Source organism: Heteronotia binoei, chromosome 21, assembly GCF_032191835.1.
Source record: "Heteronotia binoei isolate CCM8104 ecotype False Entrance Well chromosome 21, APGP_CSIRO_Hbin_v1, whole genome shotgun sequence".
Taxonomy (NCBI): domain Eukaryota; kingdom Metazoa; phylum Chordata; class Lepidosauria; order Squamata; family Gekkonidae; genus Heteronotia; species Heteronotia binoei.
Window position 1 is genome coordinate 18,145,752 of NC_083243.1, and position 25,527 is coordinate 18,171,278.

The 25,527-nt window shown below is 47.4% G+C and overlaps 1 protein-coding gene across 1 annotated transcript in view; it reads right to left on the minus strand.

Annotated features, from left to right (window-relative positions):
• The window catches only part of KCNH5 (potassium voltage-gated channel subfamily H member 5), a 353,692-nt gene that overhangs the window by 74,911 nt on the left and 253,254 nt on the right, over positions 1–25,527 (minus strand). The window contains 1 exon segment of the mRNA XM_060262655.1: positions 21,244–21,443. Coding sequence (XP_060118638.1) covers positions 21,244–21,443 — 200 coding nt within the window.

A 25,527-nucleotide genomic window follows, 5' to 3' on the forward strand; every position in this document is an offset into this window, starting at 1 on the left:
TTTATTTATTTTATTTATATCCCACCCTCCCCGCTGAAGGCAGGCTCAGGGCAGCTCACAGGTTAGGGTCAAAAAATGACCAAACAAGATAAAACATCGGTAGTACATAAGACATAAAAACAATTTTAAAATATCAGTTAAAAACCATACAACAATAGGTGCTAGTACAATAATTCATGATGCAGTTAAATTTCAATGGTAGCAGTATAACTGGATAGAAGAAGATATTGGATTTATATCCCGCCCTCCACTCCAAAGAGTCTCAGAGCGGCTCACAATCTCCTTTACCTTCCTCCCCCACAACAGACACCCTGTGAGGTAGATGAAGATATTGGATTTATATCCCGCCCTCCACTCCAAAGAGTCTCAGAGCGCCTCACAATCTCCTTTACTTTCCTCCCCCACAACAGACACCCTGTGAGGTAGATGAAGATACTGGATTTATATCCCGCCCTCCACTCCGAAGAGTCTCAGAGCGGCTCACAATCTCCTTTCGCTTCCTCCCCCACAACAGACACCCTGTGAGGTAGATGAAGATATTGGATTTATATCCCGCCCTCCACTCCAAAGAGTCTCAAAGCAGCTCACAATCTCCTTTACCTTCCTCCCCCACAACAGACACCCTGTGAGGTGGGTGGGGCTGGAGAGGGCTCTCACAGCAGCTGCCCTTTCAAGGACAACATCTGCCAGAGCTATGGCTGACCCAAGGCCATGCTAGCAAGTGCAAGTGGAGGAGTGGGGAATCAAACCCGGTTCTCCCAGATAAGAGTCCGTACACTTAATCACTATACCAAACTGTCTCTCCAGTAATAGTCAATATTAGATGTAAGGGACCTCAAATCACCACAGCATGGTACGAAGTCCAGAATGATGTTAAGTTCAGGTTTATTTGCCTAGTCTGTTGTGGTAAGATGTTGTTATGGAAAAGCAAGGTGGAAGAGTGCTGTTTTACAGGCCCTGCGGAACTGTGGGAGCTCTCGCAGGGCCCTAACATCCTCTGGCAACTCATTCCACCAGCTAAGTGCAGCCGTGGAAAAGGCCCTGGCTCTAGTTGATTGAAGCCTAACTTCCCTGACACTGGGGACTGTCAACTGGTTTTGAGACCCAGACCGAAGTGCTCGCTGGGGCATATATGGGGAAAGGCGGTCCCTAAGGTATGCAGGACCTTGGCCATATAGGGCTTTAAAGGTTAAAACCAGCACCTTGAAGCGAATCCGGTACATTATTGGTAGCCAGCGCAGCGCTTTCAGCACAGGCTGAATGTGTTCTCGTAAAGGAACTGCCATTAACAGCCTGGTGGCGACATTCTGCACTAGCTGAAGACGCCGGATTTGGGACAAGGGCAGCCCCATGTAGAGGGCATTACAGTAATCCAGCCTCAAGGTGACTGTAGCATGGATCACAGTTGCTAAGTCATCGCGTTCGAGAAAGGAGTCCAACTGCCTCGCCATCCGTAGATGGTAGAAAGCTGACTTGACAGTGACAGCTACTTGGGCCTCCATTGTTAGAGAGGGATCCAAGAGCACCCCTAGCCTTTTAACTTTGGGTGCCGGCATGAGCTGCGCTCCATCAAGGGTCGGTAAATGGACCTCTGGTCCCGGACTGCGACGGCTTAGATACAGGACCTCCATCTTCGTCGGATTTAATTTCAGTCTCCTCAGCTTGAGCCACCCCGCCACAGCTTGTAACACCGTGGACAAATTATCAGGGGTGGAGTCGGACTGGCCACCCATCGACAGATAGAGCTCGGTGTCATCTACATACTGGTGACAACCGAGTCCATGCTTCTGAGCAACCCGGACGAGGGGGCGCATGAAGATGTTAAATAACATTGGGGAAAGAACCGCTCCCTGCGGCACGCCACACATGAGTGGGTGTCATTGGGATAGTTCGTCCCCAACCACCACTCTCTGTCCCTAACCCTGGAGAAAGGAGGAGAGCCACTTCAAGGCCAACCCCTGAATCCCAGCGTCGGCGAGGTGATGGGTCAACAGCTGATGATCAACCGTGTTGAACGCTGCTGACAGGTCCAATAACATCAGCACCGCCAAGCCGCCTCTATCCAGGCGCCTCTGGAGGTCATCTGTGAGGGCGACCAGAACCGTCTCCATCCCATGACCCGGATGAAAGCAGAATTGATGTGGGTTAAGAACAGAAGCATCATCCAGAAAACTCTGAAGCTGCACCGCCACTGCCCTTTCAATATTCCTTCTCTCTTCCTCCCCAAGGGAGGAGCCTCAGCCAATGCAGAAAACAGACATTTTGCTCTGCAGCTCCTGTGCAATTGAGCAAGCCTTGCAAAGCAAGCTGTGATGCAGAAGGAAGCAAGAGAGAGGGAGAAGGAAGCAGATGACAGCCGATTGCTCGGGGGCCTGATTCAGCCCCTGAACTGCATGTTTGACACCCCTGATTGTACCCCATACCTCTTACCTAACTTCAGAAGCTCGGGAGTGGTAACATTTTCCTTATGCACCATATGCGTTGTTTTAAACTAGATTTAATTGTATTTCTTTTAAAATTGTAACTTAATTTAAATTTTAAACAGTATTCTAACAGTATTTTAATGTTACATAATTGATTTAGATTGTTTTATCCTGATGAGCCCTGCAGGCAGGGAAGGGAGGCTTAGAAATCCAAAGAATGAAATTAAATGAATGAACAGATGAACAAATGAATATAGCTACAAGAAGTAGTTGAAGAGCTGGACTTGCTCAGGCAGGACTAGGTTCCAGTGCCTACTCCTCCATGACACAACCATGAGTCTTAAGAAAAAGGAGGAGGAGGAGGAGGAGAAGAAGAAGATGATATTGGATTTATATCCCATCTTATACTCTGAATCTCAAAGTGGTCATAATCTCCTTGGTAATCATACTAACTCCAGATAAATGAATGAACAGATGAACAAATGAATATAGCTACAAGAAGTAGTTGAAGAGCTGGACTTGCTCAGGCAGGACTAGGTTCCAGTGCCTACTCCTCCATGACACAACCATGAGTCTTAAGAAAAAGGAGGAGGAGGAGGAGGAGGAGAAGAAGAAGATGATATTGGATTTATATCCCATCTTATACTCTGAATCTCAAAGTGGTCATAATCTCCTTGGTAATCATACTAACTCCAGATAATTTGCTGCCAACAAGTAAATGTTTCTGCTATTCAAAAAGATATTTTAAAACTTGGAGGAGAAAGTTTTCGTTTCAGTTTCTGCTTAAACACAAGCACAGGTTTCACTGACTCTTAAAGTCTAGAAGGCAGGAACATACAACCAAGTTCTCAAAATCCTTCTATATACACTAACCAAGGATCACTTCTCTTTTAAAAAGCTATCTCCCTTTTCACTTGGAAGAGATTACTTCTCTTAACTAGAAGCAATTTCCATTTTTGCCTTGAATGGGGATCCTCTCTGATCTTCTCACTCCTTTTGCCTCCTTCCCAGTCCACAGTCAGTGCTTGTCTCTTCTTCCAACGGTCAGTTCCCAACTATAATTTCTTCACTGACTCTCTGCATAGAATTCTGTTTGAACAGTCTGTCACTCAGAGGTTCTCAGGCATTAACCCTTAACAGTCCATCTACCCCAAATTCACAGGATCTTCATCGCTGTCAGATGGCTATCTATGCTCTGTTTAAAAATCTCTAAGGAAGGAGAGCCCACCACCTCCCGAGGAAGCCTGTTCCACTGAGGAATCGCTCTAACAGTCAGGAAGTTCTTCCTAATGTTGAGCCGGAAACTCTTTTGATTTAATTTCAACCCATTGGTTCTGGTTCTACCTTCTGGGGCCACAGAAAACAATTCCACACCATCCTCTATATGACAGCCCTTCAAGTACTTGAAGATGGTGATCATATCACCTCTCAGCCGCCTCCTCTTCAGGCTAAACATCCCCAGCTCCTTCAGTCTTTCCTCATAAGCCTCTTGCCTTGAAAACCCTCCATGATCGCTGTAAAACTACAACCTGAATGTAAACTGGATCTATTTCAATATATGCAGGGGTGGAATTCGAGCAGGAGCTCCTTTGCATATTAGGCCACACATCCCTGAAGTAGCCAATCCTCCTGGAGCTTACAGTAGGCCCTGCACTTAAGAGCCCTGTAAGCCTTTGGAGGATTTGCTACATCAGGGAGGTGTGGCCTAATATGCAAAGGAGCTCCTGCTCGAATTCCACCCCTGAATAAATGTAACTTTACCTTTTGTGCAATATACTTCTTGGAAGATTTATTTACTGCATTCAACATCACACTTCTGCATATATTAACTAAACACCCCCAAAAGGATGGTGCAAAGTGATAGACTTCTGTTGGCTTCCAAAATATAATTGCCTGCTTATTGGTTTTCCCGTACGGATTCTTCAATTTCTAGTCTGTATCTTTATTAGGATAATAACATTACTGGCTAGTTAAACACTTGTCTCTCTGCCACCTTCCCCTCCTTGGGAGATTTACTGTGGCAAGTTGGGAAGCGTGTAAAAATAAATGTCAATGATCTCCCTTCTTATCTTGGGACTTGTGTTTTGATTATTTCTGCGTGGGCGAGTCACAATTCTCTTGGAACTTTCTCAGCCCCACCTAGAAGAAAAAGACGACTGCAGATTTATACCCTGCCCTTCTCTCTGAATCAGAGGCTCACAGTTGCTCACAATCTCCTATATCTTCTTCCCCCACAACAGACACCGTGAGGTAGATGGAGCTGAGAGGGCTCTCGCAGCAGCTGCCCTTTCAAGGAACTCCTACGAGAGGTATAGCTGACCCAAGGCCATCCCAGCAGCTGTAAGTGGAGCAGTGGGAAATCAAACCCGGTTCTTCCAGATAAGAGTCTGCACACTTAACCACTACGCCAAACTAGCTCTCTTCCTCACAAGGGGAAGGAAATTAAGGCAATTGCAAGCCACTTTGAGACTCCTTAAGGTAGAGAAAAGCAGGTTATAAAAGTCTACCCCAGTAGTGGCCAAAGTTGCTTAATGTAAGAGCCACATAGAATAAACATCAGATGTTTGAGAGCCACAAGACATGGGTATCAGATGTCTGAGGGAAGGAAGGAAGGAAGGAAGGAAGGAAGGAAGGAAGGAAGGAAGGAAGGAAGGAAGGAAGGAAGGAAGGAAGGAAGGAAGGAAAATAGATGGGGGAGGGACAAGGGAGAGAGAAGTGGAAAGAAAGCAACTTTAAATACATTCTCCAAGCTGCCAGCTGGCTTGACTTGAAGAAGTGATTTAAGGAAAGAAATGCCTTCTCCAAGCAGGCCAACAGGGCAGTAGGGGCTTTGAGAGCCACACTATACGTGGGCAAGAGCCACCTGTGGCTCCCAAGCTGCAGTTTGGCCACCCCTGGCCTATTCTTCTTCTAAGCTCAGTTGTCTGGATATCAATTGTAATAGTGACAGGTCTCCGGGTGCCCCCTGGAAGTTGGCAGCCCCAATGCATCCTGTGCGCTTAAACCGGTGCTGCTTCTGGAAGCATCTCTTGCCCCATACCTGCAGCTGAGCCAATGCACCATTTCCTCTTTCATTTGTCTGTTTGGCTATGGCTGCTTGACGGCTCCAGGAGGCCGGGAGAGCCCTCTGAGGCTGGCTGCCGGAGTAATGCTTCCCTCCTGTGCAACTTGCTTAATACTAAATCACGGAATTAAGTATGCAGCGTGACAATTGTTTTTTCCCCCCAGCAGAATCCTATTTCACAGCAACCAACGGCAACAAGCCGGCTGCCAACTCGGGTGGCTGCTGTGTTCAGTTGTGGGATGATGGGGGAAACAGACGGTTTCTCAAAGGCCCGTTATTGGCGCAATCAAAAGGGCCGTTACATAATAAATCCGGGCCGCAAATGCACCGCGGGAGAATGAGAGAACGGAGCTGCCAAAAAACAGCCTGCAGATTAGAACCGGCCCTGGAGGAGGAAGAAGAGAGGGGGAAGAAAAAAATGTTCCCTTCAGTCACCCTTGGAGGCAACTCTGGGTTGGGAAATACCTGGAGATTGGGTGGGGGGGTGGAGCTTGAAGAGGGAGGGGCTTGGGGAGGGGCAGGGCCTCAGTGGGGTAGAATGCCAGAGCGTCCACCCTCCAAAGCAGTCATTTTCTCCAGAGGAACTGGTCTCTGCTGCCTGGAGATCAGTTGTAATAGTGGAAGATCTCCAGGTTCCACCTGGGAGTTGACAGCCTCACCGCCACCTGAGAGTCCGGGGTTTCCACTTGCAAGAGATCCATCTGGACCCATCCGCACTGTGGGTTTTCCTTTTCTGAATTATGGTGAAGCTTATGTTGAGTACTAAAGTACCCTTCGATGTAGTGGTTTGTAGAAACAGAAAGGGAGGGAGGAAGGAAGTGGCACTTTCACACATGCTCAGGGGTGGGGTTCTAGCAGGAGCTCCTTTGCATATTAGGCCACACACCCCTGATGTAGCCAATCCTGCAAGAGCTTACAGGGCTTGTTGAGTCTTGCATTTCGGTCCTTGAATTTCCAACACAGCGCGACTACGTGCGCTGAAGGGACCAGAGGAGCAAGTGGAGGAGTGGGGAATCAAACTCGGTTCCCCCAGATAAGAGTCCGCACACTTAACCACTCTCTCTCTCTCTCGGCTTGACTTCGCGAACGAAGATTTAAGAAAGGTGCAGTAGTCCACGTCTGCTGCAGGCTCGCTGGTGGCTGACAAGACCAATGCGGGACAGGCAGGTCCGGCCACAGTGGCTGCAGGGAAAAGTCTGATTTGGGGTTGGTGCTGTAGCAGTGCGATTCTTCCTCAATCTCCTTTTGTCCTCAAGACCAGTCCTTAACCACTAGGGATTAGGTTAAGTGTCCTTAACCACTAGCGATTAGGGATGCATACAAGCACAAAAAAGGTCTTTCAACCTCCTGAATATCTTCTTCCCCTTTGACACATGAAGCTGCCTTACACTGAATCAGATTGTCAGTGTCTCAAAGGTCAGTCTTGTCTACTCAGACTGGCAGTGGCTCTCCAGGGTCTCAGGCAGGCCCTTCCCATCACTTACACTGCTTGACCGTTTTTAACTGGAGACGCTGGGGATTGAACCTGGGACCTTCTGCATGCCAGGCAGATGCTCTGCCACTGAGCCACAGCCCCTCCCATCATGCAACAAGAGTTCAGAGTAGCTTAGCAAATGCTCTAAAATTGGTGAAGGACAGGTTGCAATTTTTTTTTTTAAAAGGATTGTCTCAGGGTATTTTCAAGTCTCATGCAATGAGCCATACTAAAGCCAGACTCATAAGCCCCTTATCCCATTGGCATGCGAAAAGCACCTTCCCCCTGCCCATAGGGTTGCCAAGTCCAATTCAAGAAATTTCTTGGGACTTTGAGGGTTGTCAGGGACGATGTGTCCGACGCTTCTGGCCCCTCCAGGAGATGCGAAGAAAAACAGCTGTCAGTCGGGAGTCTCCTTTAAAATATACAACTTTATTGGTATCAAGAAAGAGGGGAGTCACTTTGCAACAAGCTCCCTGAACAGTTCCATCCATGCTCTTTTATCCTCTAGTCCCGGCCAAGAGATCCCTTCCCCTTTCCCCATTGGCTGAGGTAGTCAGGGGTTACAGACTCCACGACCACCTACTTCATACTCACTCCTTGATATGTACCCTTCCTATTACATACATTGCATGTGCATTTAAATGTACCTATTAGCTAAGCAGGGTGTGTCAGTTAATATTCATTACTTGATTACGCCTGCGTACTTGTAACTTATTAGTCTCTACTGTTATTAATCTCTACTGTTGTCATGGCCTGTTCAACCGTGTCTTTCCTTTTTACTACAATAGTTCCGCTTCTGCATTTTAACAATGGCTAATGCACCTGTTCTACGGTTACTAAGTGTCTGTGTCTTAGAGACCTGGTTCTGCTTCTTGCCTTTCCTAAAGCATCTGGTTCTTTCCCTTGCAAAGTACATGCTGTCTGTTTCAGCTCATTTTTCATTCCTATATTTCTCTCAGGATGGAGCCCCAAAAAGCCTTGTGTGAAACAATAGTGGTGTCAGGGGGTGTGGCCTGATTTGCAAATGAGTTCCTGCTGGGCTTTTCTACAAAAAAGCTCTGTGTGAAACAATAGGAATGTCAGGGGGTGTGGCCTGATATGCAAATGAGCTCCTGCTGGGCTTTTTCGACACAAAAAAAGCCCTGATAATAAACTGGATATTTTGGGGGTGGAACCTGAAAGGGGGGCGTTTGGGGAGGGGCCTTAGCAAGACATAATATCATAATGCCTGCTTCGGCGGGGAGGGCAGGATATAAAATAAAATAAATAAGGTCCAGCCTCCAAATCAGCCATTTTTTCCAGGGGAATTGGTCTTTATTGTCTGGGAGAGCCATTCTAATAGTGGGTGATCTCCAGGTGCTACCTGGAGGATGGCAACGGAGTCAGGAAGCTGACCTACAACTTACAGAAAGCTTTGATCGTCAAAACACTTTTTTGGCAGACATCGACACAAAGCAATGTAATTAATCTAGCTTTCAGGGGGCGAATGGTTCTTCCTCTTTTTTTAAAAAAAAACATTTGATTGGGTAATGAGCCCCAAAGGAGTTTTTTTAAGAAAAGAGAAGGAGAGGAAATGCTATTATGCCATGGCTTTAAATGACACTGAAAATGACAGAGTTTGCTGAGACGCTGGAGAGCCCCCCCCCCCTTCCTAGGTCACCAAACTGGGTCTAATCAGTTTTCATTTTAACAAAACGGGCAAAGTTAACACCGGCGCCCAGAGGAGGAAGACATGCTCGGTGGAACGGTAACGATGCTCCTCATTAAATAAGTGCAAGCGGGTGTGCGCAGAGAGATGGCAAACCAGAGCTGAGGTAGGGAATAAGTTCACCTCCATTTGCTTGGCAGGCTCAGAAACCAGAGGAAGGTGTGTGTGTGTGGGGGGTGATGCTAAAAAAAATCTTTTGAGAAGAGCAGGAGCAAGCTGAGACGAAGAAGAAGAAGGAAGACTACAGATTTATACTCCGCCAAGTAGCTGGCTCCAGATTGACTCAGCCTTCCATCCTTCCAAGGTCGGTAAAATGAGTACCCAGCTTGCTGGGGGGGGGGGGAGTGTAGATGACTGGGGAAGACAATGGCAAACTGTAAAAAAGTCTGCCATGAAAACATTGTGATGCGACGTCACCCCAGAGTCGGAAATGACTGGTGCTTGCACAGGGGACTACCTTTTACCTTCTCTCTGAATCAGAGACTCAGAGTGGCTTGCAATCTCCTATATCTTCCTCCCCCACAACAGACACCCTGGGAGGTGGGTGGGGCTGAGAGGGCTCTCACAGCAGCTGCCCTTTCAAGGACAACCTCTGCCAGAGCTATGGCTAACCCAAGAACATTCCAGCAGCTGCAAGTGGAGGAGTGGGGAATCAAACCCAGTTCTCCCCGATAACAGTCCACACACTTAACCACCACACCAAATTGGCTGAGGAGGTGATAGAACCAAACTGACGGCCAAAAGTAAGCCAGATGTCTATGTTGGTGTAGCTCAAGAGTCCCCATACATTTTGCATCTGTGGGCACATTTGGAATTCTGACAAAGGGTGCTAGATGCAATAAGCTTGCCAGTTCCCAGGTCCCAGTGGGGGATCCCCATGTTTTGCAGGCTCCTTCCCATTGCCAGCCAGCTAGCTGTGGGGGAGGGGAGGAGAGAAGCCCTGCTCCAACAGCTATGTGGCTAATAGCCACTGATGGACCTGTGCTCCATATTTTTATCTAAACCCCTCTTGAAGGTGGCTATACTTGTGGCCGCCACCACCTCCTGTGGCAGTGAATTCCACATGTTAATCACCCTTTGGGTGAAGTACTTCCTTTTATGCGTTTTAACCTGTCTGCTCAGCAATTTCATCGAATGCCCACGAGTTCTTGTATTGTGAGAAAGGGAGAAAAGTACTTCTTTCTCTACTTTCTCCATCCCATGCATTATCTTGTAAACCTCAATCATGTCACCCCGCAGTCGACGTTTCTCCAAGCTAAAGAGTCCCAAGCGTTTCAACCTATCTTCATAGGGAAGGTGTTCCAGCCCTTTAATCATTCTAGCTGCCCTTTTCTGAACTTTCTCCAATGCTATAATATCCTTTTTGAGGTGTGTCGACCAGAACTGCACACAGTACTCCAAATGAGACCGCACCATCAATTTATACAGGGGCATTATGATACTGGCTGATTTGTTTTCAATTCCCTTCCTAATAATTCCCAGCATGGCGTTGGCCTTTTTTATTGCAAATGCACACTGTCTTGACATTTTCAGTGAGTTCTCTACCACGACCCCAAGATCTCTCTCTTGGTCAGTCTCTGCCAGTTCACACCCCATCAACTTGTATTTGTAGCTGGGATTCTTGGCCCCAATGTGCATTACTTTGCACTTGGCCACATTGAACCGCATCTGCCACGTTGACACCCACTCACCCAGCCTCAACAGATTCCTTTGGAGTTCCTCACAATCCTCTCTGGTTCTCACCACCCTGAACAATTTTGTGTCATCCGCAAACTTGGCCACTTCATTGCTCACTCCCAAGTCTAAATCATTTATGAACAAGTTAAAGAGCATGGGACCCAGTACCGAGCCCTGCGGCACCCCACTGCTTACCGTCCTCCACTGCGAAGACTGCCCATTTATACTCACTCTCTGCTTCCTATTACTCAGCCAGTTTTTGATCCACAAGAGGACCTGTCCTTTTACTCCATGACTCTCAAGCTTTCTAAGGAGCCTTTGATGAGGAACTTTATCAAAAGCTTTCTGGAAGTCAAGGTAAACAACATCTGTCGGGTCTCCTTTGTCCACATGTTTGTTCACCCCCAGCTACCATGTGCCTTTATATCTCCATAAGCTTAGAAAAAGCTTGTGAAGAACTGCTCATGTTTTGGAAGGTCTGTGTGCCTTTAAATCTCAGCAGGACTAAGCTGCTGGGGGGGGGGGGGGCTGGTGAGTCTGTGAGATACAGCACAGTCCCTCTGTTTGTTTGGTGTTCATGTCAGAAGTTGTTTGTGTGGACAATGAAGAGTTAACCAGAATCTGATTATTTGTATGGCTAGCAAAAAGTTAACCGGAACCTAGACTGCTCTATTCATTACTTTTGTGTTCCTGTGTTAGTCTGAAGAAGTTGGTTAAAATACAGCGGACTGCTACATCCAGCAACTCCAGTGGGTAAATTGCTCCAGAGAGATCACAAGAGTGCGGGTTGAAAACTGTTCATTTTGGCAGCTTTGTGAGTGTGTGTGTGTGTCCACTGTCATTTAGCGGAAGTGCAGCTGCTTGGGGAACCCTCTGAGGGAAAAAAGATGAGGAAATGACTGTATTCAAGGAAACTGCACTGCTATATTTATTTATTTTAGGGAACAGGGAAGCCTCCACGTTCACTCCCCCCCCACACACACAAACCTCCCTGCTCTGCCCTCAAAGTCCCCAGTTATTTTCTGAATTGGACATGGAAACCCTAAGGTGACACCCAGGGATGCCAGCCTCCAGTTGGGATCCTGGAATTATAGCTCATCTCCCAACTACAAGCATCAGTTCCCCTGGAGAAAATGGATGCTTTAGAGGGTGGAGTCTGTGGCATTGTACCCCAATGAAGGCTCTGTCCTCCCCAGGCTCCATCTCTAAATCTCCAGAAGATTCCCAATCTGGATCTAGCAAGCTATCCCCCATCCCCTGCCAGTAGCCAAAGGGGACCCTGGAAACCATAGCACAACCAAAAAATGGCTGCCGCAGGAGGCGGAGTCAGCCACAAAATGCCAGGGACTGAGGTTGTGCATAACTCTAATAGTAACTCTTCAACATTCCAGGCAGAAGATCTGTTTAACATAATGCCTCTTTAAGTGCACATAGTCCTTCAGATTATTTTCTTCAACACCCCCAGTTTATCTTTGTCACACAGTGAAGAGCCTTGTGCTGTAGTGGCAGCTGCTGTCCAAGCAACATTTTTCAAGATCATCATAGTCAAGGAACAATCAGAAGCCACTTCTGGGTGATGCTCTAGCCTGCATCACGGGAGAATTGGGGGAGGGGTGCTTCCAGGATGTCCCCATTGCAATGACGCCACCAGGAAGTGATGTTATCCTGTCGGGGCAAAACTCTATGGTAAAACCGGCTCAAACCAGAGTGTCACCGTGTGACGCTCTTTGGGGGTGGAGAGAAGCTCTGAAAACAGGGGAAGTCCCTGCCAGGACCTGGGGACTGACAATTCTAAGCCTTGTAATGTGGATCAGCATTTTTGTCTCATACTGTAGTGTAGATGAAGGGGAAACGCTGAGAAATGGTGGCTTGCCAAAGGCCATCTTAGATACTGACAGCTGAAGCGAGATCGTAACCAGCAGTTTACATCAGCAGCTACCTTATGCTGACTCAGACCATCAACCCCCCTCTAGTTTGGTTTTCCTTTCCTTTAGATGCGTAAATAAAGATATTTTTTTTTTAAACCCAGATGGTGGATCTGTTCAACCAAATATGCTGATACGCCCCCAGAACACATCCCTGATACACTCAGCACCTGCCTCCAGAGCTCAAGAGAAACAGCTGGTGGTTTGGGCACCGGTCACAAGTGCTTTTTCCTATGACTAAACTTCGCACGGCTCTCCCTTTCACGATGAGGCAGAATCAGGACTTTTTTTTTTTAGCAGGAACACACAGGAACACAATTCTGGCTGGCTTGTAGGGCTACCAAGTTCCCGGGCCGGGCGGAGCTTCCCCCACCCCAGAGGTTCCCAACCCTCCGGCCCGCATTGGGCCGGTGGGGGAATCCTCCCCTGATGTCGCCAGCATGATGACATCACTCGCAGTGACATCATCGCACCGGTCATGTTGTGCACTGCCACTCTAGGAGCTTCTGGGAAAACAGTATGGTTTTCCCGGAGGCTCTAGCAATTTGGGAGGGAAAACTCTATGGTATCTGTTGTACCATAGAGTTTTCCCTCCCAAATTGCTAGAGCCTCTGGGAAAACCATAGAGTTTTCACAGAAGCTCCCAGAGCAGCCGTCATTACACCCAGCTTGCTTTGCATGCACAAAAACAGTCCCACACCAGAGGCTGTGGGGGACATGGCAACCCTATTGGTTTGGCATCAGGGGGTGTGGCCTAATACGCAAATGAGTTCCTGCAGGGATTTTCCTACCCAAAAGACCTATGTGAAACAATGGTGATATCCGGGGGGTGTGCCCTGATATGCAACCTGCTGGGCTTTTTCTACAAAAAAGCCATGTGAAACAATGGATGTCAGGGGTGTGTGGCCTAATATGTAAATGAGTTCCTGCTGGACTTTTTCCTACAAAAAAGCCCTGTGTGAAACAATGGTGATGTCAGGGGGTGTGGCCTAATATGCAAATGATCTCCTGCTGGGCTTTTCCCACAAAAAAGCCCTGCGTGAAACAATGGCGGTCAGGTGTGTGCGGCCTAATATGCAAATGATCTCCTGCTGGGCTTTTCCCACAAAAAAGCCCTGTGTGAAACAATGGCTGTCAGGGGTGTGTGGCCTAATATGTAAATGAGTTCCTGCTGGGCTTTTTCTACAAAAAAAAGCCCTGGGTGAAACAATGGTGATATCAGGGGTGTGTGGCCTAATACGTAAATGAGTTGCAGTTGGGCTTTTGCTACAAAAAGAGAAGCCTTGGGCAGAATGAAATGAACTGGAGCCAACCTGTGCGTGCTTTTCCTTGGCCTGTGACGTTATGTACCTCTGGAACAAAGACGAGCTTCCGTGACCTTTGGCACCCTCCCTTCCTAAGCCTTGCTAGCTTGACAGTAATCAAAAAAGACCCAGGGAGGGAATATGTACGAGGGCTTATGCTCCGGCACTGGGGAAGAGCTCTCGCTTAATTGAAAAAGTTGGCTGAACCAGCGTTGTTTGCCGTTCTCTGTGTAATGACCTATTTTAAGAGAGGCAACCTATTAATTTTTCGCTCGCTGTCAAGTGTGTTTTGATTAAAGCCCCAACGTTCAAGGGTCTGACTGCATCGGAGCGTCGCAGTAAATATTCTCGAGGCCGCTTCAGAGATCGGAGAAAAAAGTGGCCCAAGTCTACCCTTCTGGGCATTGCTTTGGGGTACAATTAGTCACAATGGACACAATGTGGGATCTACCCAGGGCTTTTTTTGTAGCAGGAACTCCTTTGCATATTAGGCCACACACCCCTGATGTAGCCAATCCTCCAAGAGCTTGCAGGCTTTTATTACAGGGCCTTCTGTAAGCTTCAAGAGGATTGGCTACGCCAGGGGTGTGTGGCCTAATATGCAAAGTAATTCTTGCTACAAAAAAAGCCCTGGATCTACCAATTCACTACAAGATAGCAAGCGGGACAGTTTGAAGTCCATCCCTCGGTTTGGAGGCCCTCCTCCTGCTTCAGGTTCATCAGAAAGTGGGGGGGAGGGGGGAGGAAATGTCTGCTGGGCACTCCATTATTCCGTATGGAGACAGATTCCCATAGGGGATAATGGAGCATTGATCTGTGGGTATCTGGGGCTCTGTGGAGGGCTGTTTTTTGAGGTAGAGGCACCAAATTTGCAGCACAGCATCTAATGCCTCTCCCCAAAATACCCTCAAAGTTTCAAAAGGACTGGACAAGGGGATCGAAATCTATGAGCACCAAAAGAAGGTGACTCTATCCTTCATTATCTCCAATGGAGAGAAGTCATTTAAAAGGTGTGCAGTCCCTTTAACATGATGGTCAGAATTCCCTTTGGAGTTCAGTTGTGCCTGTCACAACCTTGCTCCTGGCTCCACCCCCAAAGTCTCCTGGATCCACCCCCAAAGTCCCCAGATATTTCTTGAATTAGACTTGGCAATCTTAGCTACATCGGGGGGGGGGGGGGTGTAGCCTAATATTCAAAGAAGAAGAAATTGGATTTATATCCCGCCCTCCACTCTGAAGAGTCTCAGAGCGGCTCACAATCTCCTTTACCTTCCTCCCCCACAACAGACACCCTGTGAGGTAGATGAAGATATCGGATTTATATCCCGCCCTCCACTCCGAAGAGTCTCAGAGCGGCTCACACTCTCCTTTCCCTTCCTCCCCCACAACAGACACCCTGTGAGGTGGGTGGGGCTGGAGAGGGCTCTCACAGCAGCTGCCCTTTCGAGGACAACCTCTGCCAGAGCTATGGCTGACCCAAGGCCATGCTAGCAGGTGCAAGTGGAGGAGTGGGGGAATGAACCCTGGTTCTCCTAGATAAGAGTCCGCACACTTAACCGCTACACCAAACTGGCTCTCTGCTACAAAAAAAAAAGCTCTGATGCCAGTTAAGACCTGACAACCCTAGCTGTGGCTAGTATTTGGATGGGAAACCTCCAAGGAATACCAGAGTCATGACGCAGAGACAGGCAACAGCGACCACCTCTGAACGTCTCTTGCCTTGAAAACCCTAGGGGGTCGCCACAAACCAGCTGTGACTTGACGGCACTTTTGACTACCAAAGACACACACACACACACAAACTATTTTATGACACACTCTTCTCAAGCTGTAGGTGCCAGCAAGTTATTTTTAAACCCTCCGGTTCCCGTACAATAGAGTTTCCTGTCACCATAGGAACCTGCTGCCCAGGTTTAAATATAGAACCTCAGTGTCTGGAGGCCCAAGCGGTTCTTCCCCGTTCTGCTCATTTTGTGGATCGTTCTGAAGGAAATTAATCTTCCGCTAGCTGAGCACTTTTTCCTGCCTGAAATCTAGTATATGAGGCTGGGGGTGAAGAACATTGTAACAGGAATTCCATAGCTGTGAAAGTAATTGGCTTCTTTTGAAAATGTCACGTGGGCATAGTAGAATAAATTATTCTAAGGTGCTGGGTAAAAGTTAAAGGTAGTCCACTGTGCAAGCACCAGTCGTTTCCAATTCCGGGGTGACGTCGCATCACGACGTTTTCACGGCAGACTTTTTAAAGGGGGCCATTGCCTTCCCCAGTCATCTCCACTTTCCACCCAGCAAGCTGGGTCCTCATTTTACCGACCTCAGAAGGATGGAAAGCTGAGTCAACCTTGAGCTGTCTACCTGAATCCAACTTCCGCTGGGATTGAACTCAGGTCGTGAGGAGAGAGTTCAACTGCAGTACTGCAGCTTTACCACTCTGCGCCACGGGACTTATAAGGTGCTGAGGGGAGGGTGCTTATCCTGATAAAAATATCTCTATCACCTTTTTCATTATATGTCTGCTAAAGAAAAAAGGCCCTAATATATTTCCATGCAATATCAGGGCTTTTTTTTTGGTAGCAGGAACTCCTTTGCATATTAGGCCACACACCAATGATGTAGCCAATCCTCCAAGAGCTTACAGGACTCTCAGTACAAGGTCTACTAAAATGTCAAGACAGTCTGCGATTGCAATAAAAAAGGCCAACGCCATGCTGGGAATTATTAGGATGTGAACTGAAAACAAATCAGCCAGTATCATAATGCCCCTGTATAAGAAGAAGAAGAAGATATTGGATTTATATCCCGCCCTCCACTCCAAATAGTCTCAGAGCGGCTCACAATCTCCTTTACCTTCCTCCCCCACAACAGACATCCTGTGAGGTGGGTGGGGCTGGAGAGGGCTCTCACAGCAGCTGCCCTTTCAAGGACAACCTCTGCCAGAGCTATGGCTGACCCAAGGCCATGCTAGCAGGTGCAAGTGGAGGAGTGGGGAATCAAACCCGGTTCTCTCAGATAAGAGTCCGCACACTTAACCACTACACCAAACTGGCTCTCCATCATAAATCGATGGTGCGGTCTCATTTGGAATACTGTGTGCAATTCTGGTCACCGCACCTCAAAAAGGATATTATAGCATTGGAAAAAGTCCAGAAAAGAGCAACTAGAATGATTAAAGGGTTGGAACACTTCCCCTATGAAGAAAGTTTAAAACGCTTGGGGCTCTTTAGCTTGGAGAAACGTCGACTGCGGGGTGACATGATAGAGGTTTACAAGATAATGAATGGGATGGAGAAAGTAAAGAAAGAAGTACTTTTCTCCCTTTCTCACAATACAAGAACTCGTGAGCATTCGATGAAAATGCTGAGCAGTCAGGTTAAAACAGATAAAAGGAAATACTTCTTCACCCAAAGGGTGATTAACATGTGGAATTCACTGCCACAGGAGGTGGTGGCGGCTACAAGCATAGACAGCTTCAAGAGGGGGTTAGATAAAAATTTGGAGCAGCGGTCCATCAGTGGCTATTAGCCACAGTGTGTATATATATATATGTGTGTGTGTGTGTGTGTGTGTGTATATATATATATTGGCTACTATGTGACACAGAGTGTTGGACTGGATGGGCCATTGGCCTGATCCAACATGGCTTCTCTTATGTTCTCTTGGAGGATTGGCTACATCAGGAGTGTGTGGCCTAACATGCAAAAGGGTTCCTGCTACAAAAAAAGCCCCGTGTAATATATTTGGGGTGTACCACTGGATGGTCTGAAAGGCTATGCTGTTGTTAACCAGTCAGTCGTGTTCAACTCTTGGTGATTCTATGAACCAGTTCTCTCCACGTTTTCTGATCTGGTGCTGTTTCTTTGAGTTGTTCCATGCTCAGGCTGGTGTTGACTTTTAGAAAAAAGGCTACAGAGGGCTTCACAAAAACTTTCTAAAGCCAGTCATAAAAAAGAGAGCCAGATGCATTTGTGATCCACGGGTAGAGCAGCCAACATATGGTGACTCCTAGGGCTTTTTTTGTAGCAGGAACTCCTTTGCCTGTTAAGCCACACACCCCTAATATAGAGCTTACAGGGCCCTCAATTTCCCTCACCACTTTCATTTACTGAATCTTTTAACTTTCCAGCACCAGGTCAAAACCTTTCCTTTACGCAGGCTTTTTTGTGGCTACCCAGTTTTTTCTGGGCCTGACCTTTGCGATGGAACACCTTTGACTGAAACCTGCGGCGGTTTCTTAATTATTTCTTCTGGCTGCAGGTGGGTTTCGCTGCGGAGGTCTGAATTATTGATGAGATTGATGTTGCCGCTGCACCTGTCAATATTATTGACTGCCTTTGTTTTTAATATCTATCGTTGCTAGGGTTGCCAATCCCCCGGTGCGAAGAACAGAGGATACCCGCTATCTCTCTCTCTCGGCTTGACTTCGCGAACGAAGATTTAAGAAAGGTGCAGTAGTCCACGTCTGCTGCAGGCTCGCTGGTGGCTGACAAGACCAATGCAGGACAGGCAGATCTGGCCACAGTGGCTGCAGGGAAAAGTCTGATTTGGGGTTGGTGCTGTAGCAGTGCGATTCTTCCTCAATCTCCTTTTGTCCTCAAGACCAGCTATGCGTGCGTTCTCAAAGGAAGAGACAGCCTGGTGGATGGTGTGCCTCCATGCTTTGCGATCTGAGGCTAGGTCAGACCACTGGTGATGGTTGATGCGACAGGTGCCAAGGGATTTCTTTAAGGAGTCCTTGTACCTCTTCTTTGGTGCCCCTCTATTTCGATGGCCGGTGGAAAGTTGATACAGATATGTCAAAAACAACAGAGTTAGGGTAGCACAAACATACAGCGTATATTCAGTTGCTCATTATATTGCTCATTCCACATGCACAATCCAGACAACCATATTCTTAAAGTCCCAGGCCACAAAAGTCCACTATATTCCGAAATCTTGTTTTAAGATGCAATCTTCAATTTCTTGTAAGAAGTGTCGGAGAAGAAAAAAGAGACCGGTTTCGGTTACGGATTGTGTATATGGAATGAGCAATGAGGGACGGTGGCTCAGTGGTAGAGCATCTGCTTGAGAAGCAGAAGGTCCCAGGTTCAATCCCCGGCATCTCCAAAAAAGGGTCCAGGCAAATAGGTGTGAAAAACCTCAGCTGGAGACCCTGGAGAGCCGCTGCCAGTCTGAGAAGACAGTACTGACTTTGATGGACCCAGGGTCTGATTCAGTATAAGGCAGCTTCATATGTTCATATGTTCATATGTTCAATATAATGAGCGACTGAATATACGATGTATGTTTGTGCTACCTGAACTCTGCTGTTTTTGACAAATCCCCAGGTGGGGGCAGGGGATCCCCCGGTTTGCTTCAGGATTATCAGAAAGCAGGGAGGAGGGAGGGAAATATCTGCAGGGCACTCCATTATTCCCTATGGAGACCCATTCCCATAGGGAGTAATTGATCTGTGGGTATCTGGGGCTCTGAGGGGGCGTTTTTTGAGGTAGAGGCACCAAATTTGCAGCACAACATCCAACACCCCTCCTCAAAAGCCACTCCACGTTTCAAAAAGATTGGACCAAGGTCCAATTCTATGAGCCCCAAAAGAATGTGCCCCATCCTTCATTATTTCCAACAGAGGGAAGGCATTTAAAAGGTGTGCGGTCCCTTTAAATGTGATGGCCAGGACTCCCTTTGGAGTTCAATCATGCTTGTCACAACCTTGCTTCTGGCTCCACCCTCCAAAGTCTCCTGGCTCCACCCTCAAAGTCCCCAGATATTTCTTGAATTGGGACCTGGCAGCCCTAATCGGTGCTCTTTCTAGGGAATGGGATGTTAATTTTAAAAGAATTGTACTTGAATTGTGGCAGTCGTTTGAACTGCTTATCCTTCAACAAAGAGAAGTGCAGAGTTCTACAGCCAGGTAGCAAAAATTTTATTTTTGTTAAAAAAATGGGAACGTACTGGCAAAAGAATAAATGAATACTGTGTTGGTAAAGAACTGGTAAATGAATACTGTGTTGGTAAATAAATGAATACTGTGCAGGTAAAGAATTGTTAGCATACCAAGCAGGAGGGGAGTTGTGCTTGTAGAAATGAACTTTCCCCGTCCCTCCAAGCTGTCTCTTCCATTTGATGCAGTCTTTTGTACACCCTGAAATTACGCACCTGTAAGTCCCTGAGCTCCACAAAATTTGGCTTCTGAGGGACAGGGGCAGGCACAAACAGCAAAGTATGTGTGTGGGGGTGGTACTGTATTGGGAGGTGTGAACTGGCCAAAATTGCCCCCGCCTTAGGGTTGCCAATCTCCAGGTGGGCAGGGGAATCCAAAGCAAAAGCTCCCGTGAAATCCAGCCTCCGATAAACCAATAAATCAAAGTAACAGTCCAAATAATATAAATATATGATGTGTTCAAGTTCCAAAGAAATCACTCAATCTTTTGTACAATTCAAGGAACAAGTATACCAGAACGCCAGTCCCTCCTTCTTCAGCAAATCAATGCCATGACTTCTTTGGGAAAGTTCGGGTGAGAATGACCAGTGTTCAATAAGTCCAATATTCTTAAATATGCGCAGCCAGCAATCCATAAGGCAACAGGTTTGTATTAGTGCCCCTGTATCGCATTAGCTTCTTCAAGAATCATTACAGTTTATCTTCCACGCTTACACAACGTTTCTCCTAGCTCCACCCCCAACGTCTCCTGGATCCACCCCCAATATCCCCAGATATTTCTTGAATTAGACTTGGCAACCCTACCCCTCCTAGCGATGGCAGTGCTGCTGCATAAATGCCATTACTCCAACGGAAGGGCACCACCCACTATAGTGCTGCGCTGCCAAGTTCAGGTGAGGGTTCCCCTACCCGGGAGGTTTCCAACCCGCCGGCCCACATCAGGCTGGCAGGGGGAACCTCCCCCGACGTCATTGGTGCAATGACGTCACCCAGAAGTGACATCATCACTCTGGCAACGTCGCATGGCAGCCTCTCTAGGTGTTTTCGGGAAAACTCTATGGTTTTCCCAGACGCGCTAGCCTTTTGGGAGGGAAAACTCTATGGTACAATAGGTACCATAGAGTTTTACCCTCCCAAATGGCTAGAGTGTCCAAGAAAACCATAGAGTTTTCCCGGAAATCCCTAGAGAGGCTGTGAGTGCTGGCGTGATGACGTCACTTTTGGGTGATGTCACTGTGTTGCATGCATGCAGCGTGCGCACATGAAAGTTCCCCACCGGGGATCAAAGCGGACTTGGCAACCCTAACCCACTAGGGCTTTTTTGTAGCAAGAACTCCTTTGCATATTAGGCCACAACTCCCTGATGTAGCCAATCCTTCTGAAGCTTATGATAGGACCTGTACTAACAGCCTATAAGCTCTTGGGGGATTGGCTATATATGAAATATGTGGCCTAATATGCAAAGGCGTTCTTGCTACAAAAAAAAAAAGCCCTTCATTTCTGAAGATTTTGTTACAATGTTGTTATTTATGATAGTCTGCCGAATGTTTACAATGCCATCAATAACGAGAATCGTTTTTTCAACAAGTTATTTCATTCGCTAATGCTTCAGTGAGCATCCCAACTAATAATAGCATTGATCGCTTGGCCTTGTATCGCTTAATCTATTAGGCAGCGCACCAAGGCTCCGATCATTTAGCAAATGAGACGTTCCCCACGCACGCTCCTACCTTCTCTGTGTCGATCCCTTTCGACATGGACCATGTGGAGACGATATAATCCATGACTCGTTCGCTAAGGCCTTTGGGGACTTGGTACAACTTTAAGAAGTCTCTCACGTTGTTCAACATCTCGTGGTAGCGGTTGGTGTTGGCGTACATTTGTTGGAAAATGGTGGTGACATTTCCAAAAATAGTTGCATAAAGAAGAGCTGGAAGAGAACAACAACAACAAAAAAAGCCAAACGATCACATCAGCTGGAAATGTTGCTCTCATTAGCACAGCCGGCACCTTGGATTCGGCCTGCTGAACGTTCTGAATGTTCGTTCAAATGAAATGAATTAGGCACATGGAGAAAGTCACAAGAAAGATACTTTAACAGAGCAGTTAGCCCTTTTTAGGACTGCCTGGCCTTTTGATGCTTGGATGCCAACACTCAAGGGACAGAGCTTGTGAGGTAAAAAGTCATTTGTGTGTGTGTGTGGGGGGGGCAACTAATGGTACAAAATTCCAAGGGCCAGACCTCATTTTGGACAGGAGCTCAGGAGCAGAGCTCCAGAACCTCTAAATTTTATTGTGCTCTTTCTTTCTTACCTTCCCCTCCCACAAATACTTGCTTCTGGGCTCCATTGTTCAAACCCCCTGCGAGAATTTTGCTAAACTCTAAGATTAGGCAGACTTTCTAATATTTCACACACACACACACACCCAAAATGGGGAAATAACCAAAACGTATAAAGCAGACAGATGGAAATCTTCATCACGCCACTGTGGCCGCACAGGAGAAAGTAATTTTAAAAGTATAATGGGATTAAGGTTGTATTATGACAATTCTAATTCAAGAAGCATTTGAAGGTAGATGCTGAGCTGATATAATTGAGTACACCTTCCGGTGATGCCATGGTGTGTGTGGCATATGCAAATGAGTTGTGTTAATGAGTTAGGCTAATGAGCGGCACCTTTTTCTCTACGGAATGACCCCTGCCAAGAGCCGAATTCCCTGGGGCCAATGAGCTGCTAGAAACTATTAGAGCCATATTCAGTCTAATCCAACATCCTACGTGCGTTGTTGGGAACACGAGAGGGGCCCAAAGGGAGTCCTTGTTTAAGAGACTGTGTGACTCCTCAGAACCTTGGACATGACAGTCTCACAACTGGTTAGAAGCTGGTGTGTTTTTTTTTCCTGCAACCATCATGCTTGTGATGTTCCCCCTTTGGCTGTGGCTTCCCAGGTTAGAGTACTCCCTCAGGCACCCGGTCTCAGGTCCATTCAGCAGAGACAAACAGAGACAACTCGAAGAAGAAGGAGAAGAAGAAGAAGACTGCAGATTTATACCCCGGCCTTCTCTCTGAATCAGAGACTCAGAGCAATTTACACACTGCAATCCTAAGGACACTTTCCTGTGAGTAAGCTCCACTGAAAAGACTGTAGTAGAATTCAGAGTAGACCTGCTTAGGATTGCTCTGACAATCACCTATAACTTCTCCCCCCCCACAACAGACACCCTGTGAGGTGGGTGGGGCTGAGAGAGCTTTCACAGAAGCTGCCCCTTTCAAGGACAACTCCTGCGAGAGCTATGGCTGACCCAAGGCCATTCCAGCAGCTGCAAGTGGAGGAGTGGGGAATCAAACCCGGTTCTCCCAGATAAAAGAGCTATGGCTGACCCAAGGCCATTCCAGCAGCTGCAAGTGGAGGAGTGGGGAATCAAACCCTGTTCTCCCAGGTAAAAGAGCTATGGCTGACTCAAGGCCATTCCAGCAGCTGCAAGTGGAGGAGTGGGGAATCAAACCCGGTTCTCCCAGATAAGAGTCTGCGCACTTAACCGCTACGCCAAACTGGCTCTCTACACCAAACAATCAGCAACTACAGCTAACCGCTACACCAAACTGGGTCTCTACACCAAACAACCAGCAACTACTGCTAGCATACAAAACAGGAAACTGAAACAGGACCTCCACCCACTAAAACCATACGAAACCACACAGATATTGGGGGTGGGTGGGAGCGCAGATTGTTCCATCACATATATACAAGAAATATACCACAATTCCAGTGAAGTGATTGTGAGAACGGGCTGTTGAAATGAATGGAAGATACTTCCATGCAACTGCGCATACAGCTGAAATCATGGTGTCCCGTAATTTTCTTTAGAAAAGAGCAGGGGGGGGGGGGAGTTCTCCTTGCTATTTTTAAATTAGCTTTACTTAGCAGCAGCCAGCCACTCTCTTAGAACATACTGCAGTGTGTTAAATTCTGTTTATTAACATACCGCCTACTCGTCGCAAAAACTGCCCTATTTTTTCCGTCTCTCAACGTCGAACAGATTTTACTTTACGCACAGAAGCACAACATTAAAAAAAAAAACCCTCTCAGTAGAAAATTCAAGATTCCTCCCTATAAAAATCCTGCGCGAAGCAGTCGTGGAAGTGACATTGAAGCCATGGGGGATTTGCTTCTCACACTTGGGAGATGAAGGAGAGGATGAAGTCTTATTCAGGGACTTGCACAGAAGTGAGTTTTCTGATGCACAATGCTGCTTGTTCCCGTGTCGCATGAAACTACTCAGTGGTTTACGGCTAATCTGAGGATTTGGGCCTTTGCAGGCCTTGAATGGAACTCACAGGAGTGCAGCTCCGGAACCCTTCTGAGGGCTTCCCCTCCTGCTCCCCGCCTACCTTGTCCATTGAATAGGAGGTGCAGCTGCATAACAAGCCCTGGATTAGGAGAGCGGGCAGCCAGCCACTGGGGGCTTTGCCACAACCCCAGAAACACTCATTAACCCCTGCCCACGCCACCCTTTCTTCACTTCTCATGTGATTTTGGGCAGCTGGAGGCTTCCTGGCCTATTGACTGGGGGGGGGGTCGGCCAAGGAGAGCCCCAGGCGAGTGAAGCCTGCTTGGGCTGGCTGGAACTCTAGCCAGCCCAAGCAGGTCTCACTCACCCAGGTCTCTCCTTTCTTGCATCGGGTTGCTGTTGGCTGATTGGGGGGGGGGTGACATATGCTAATAAGTTACGCTAATGAGCTCCACCACCTATTTTTCTACAAAGCGACCCCTGAGCCTTTGTAAAATGACAGCGCCCTGATCTGGATGGCCCAGGCTAGCCTGATATCAAAGGAGGAGGAGAGCAGCTGGTTTTAATATTCTGATTTTTCTCTCCCTTAAGGAGTCTCAGAGCAGCTTGCAATCCCCTTTAGCTTGGAGAAACGTCGACTGCGGGGTGACATGATAGAGGTTTACAAGATAATGCATGGGATGGAGAAAGTAGAGAAAGAGGTCCTTTTCTCCCTTTCTCACAATACAAGAACTCGTTGGCATTCGATGAAATTGCTGAGCAGACATGTTAAAACGGATAAAAGGAAGTACTTCTTCACCCAAAGGTTATATATATATAAAATTTTTGGCCACTGTGTGACACAGAGTGTTGGACTGGATGGGCCACTGGCCTGATCCAACATGGCTTCTCTTATGTTCTTATGTGTGACACAGAGTGTTGGACTGGATGGGCCACTGGCCTGATCCAACATGGCTTCTCTTATGTTCCCTTCCTGTCCTCAAAACAGACACCCTGTGAGGCAGGTGGGGCGGAGAGAGCTCTGAGAGGACTGTGACTAACCCAAGGTCACCCTGCTGGCAGCTAGTGGAGAAGTGGGTCAGCCATGGTTAATACATGGATGGGGGACCTCCAAGGAAGCCCAGCATTGGTGCACAGAGGAAGACAATGGCAAACCACCTGAGGTCATAGAATCATAGAGTTGGGAGTGACCTCCAGGGTCACCCCATATTGAATACTGGGCTTGGTGCATGAAGAGGCTCTTGCATGGTGATTATAGCTCTTTATTAGTGATTCAGCATCTCTACTAAGTGACTACAAACCACTCCTTAGCACCAGAACTTGTGGTAGTATATACGGTTGGGCAGGGGTGGGATTCTAGCTGGCGCTTCTTTGCATATTAGACCACACACCCCTGTTGCAGCCAATCCTCCAAGACCTTACAAGGCTCTTTCTTGTAAGCACTTGGAGGATTGGTTACATCAATGGGGTGTGGCCTAAAATGCAAAGGAGCTGCTGCTAGAATTCCACCCCTGCAGTTGGGGCAGGAGAAACCCAGCCCCCAAGAAGCAGAAACTCATCTGTGATTGTGCCCTTTTTGGATCCTTCATTAGAATATGCCTCCTCATTGACAGATCCTAGGATCCTCTCAGTCTATTGTGATGCACCTCAAGCTCAGTCCTATAGCTCCAGTGAGCCAGGAAGGAGCTTACACTCAACACGCCCAGGCATGCCTTCACA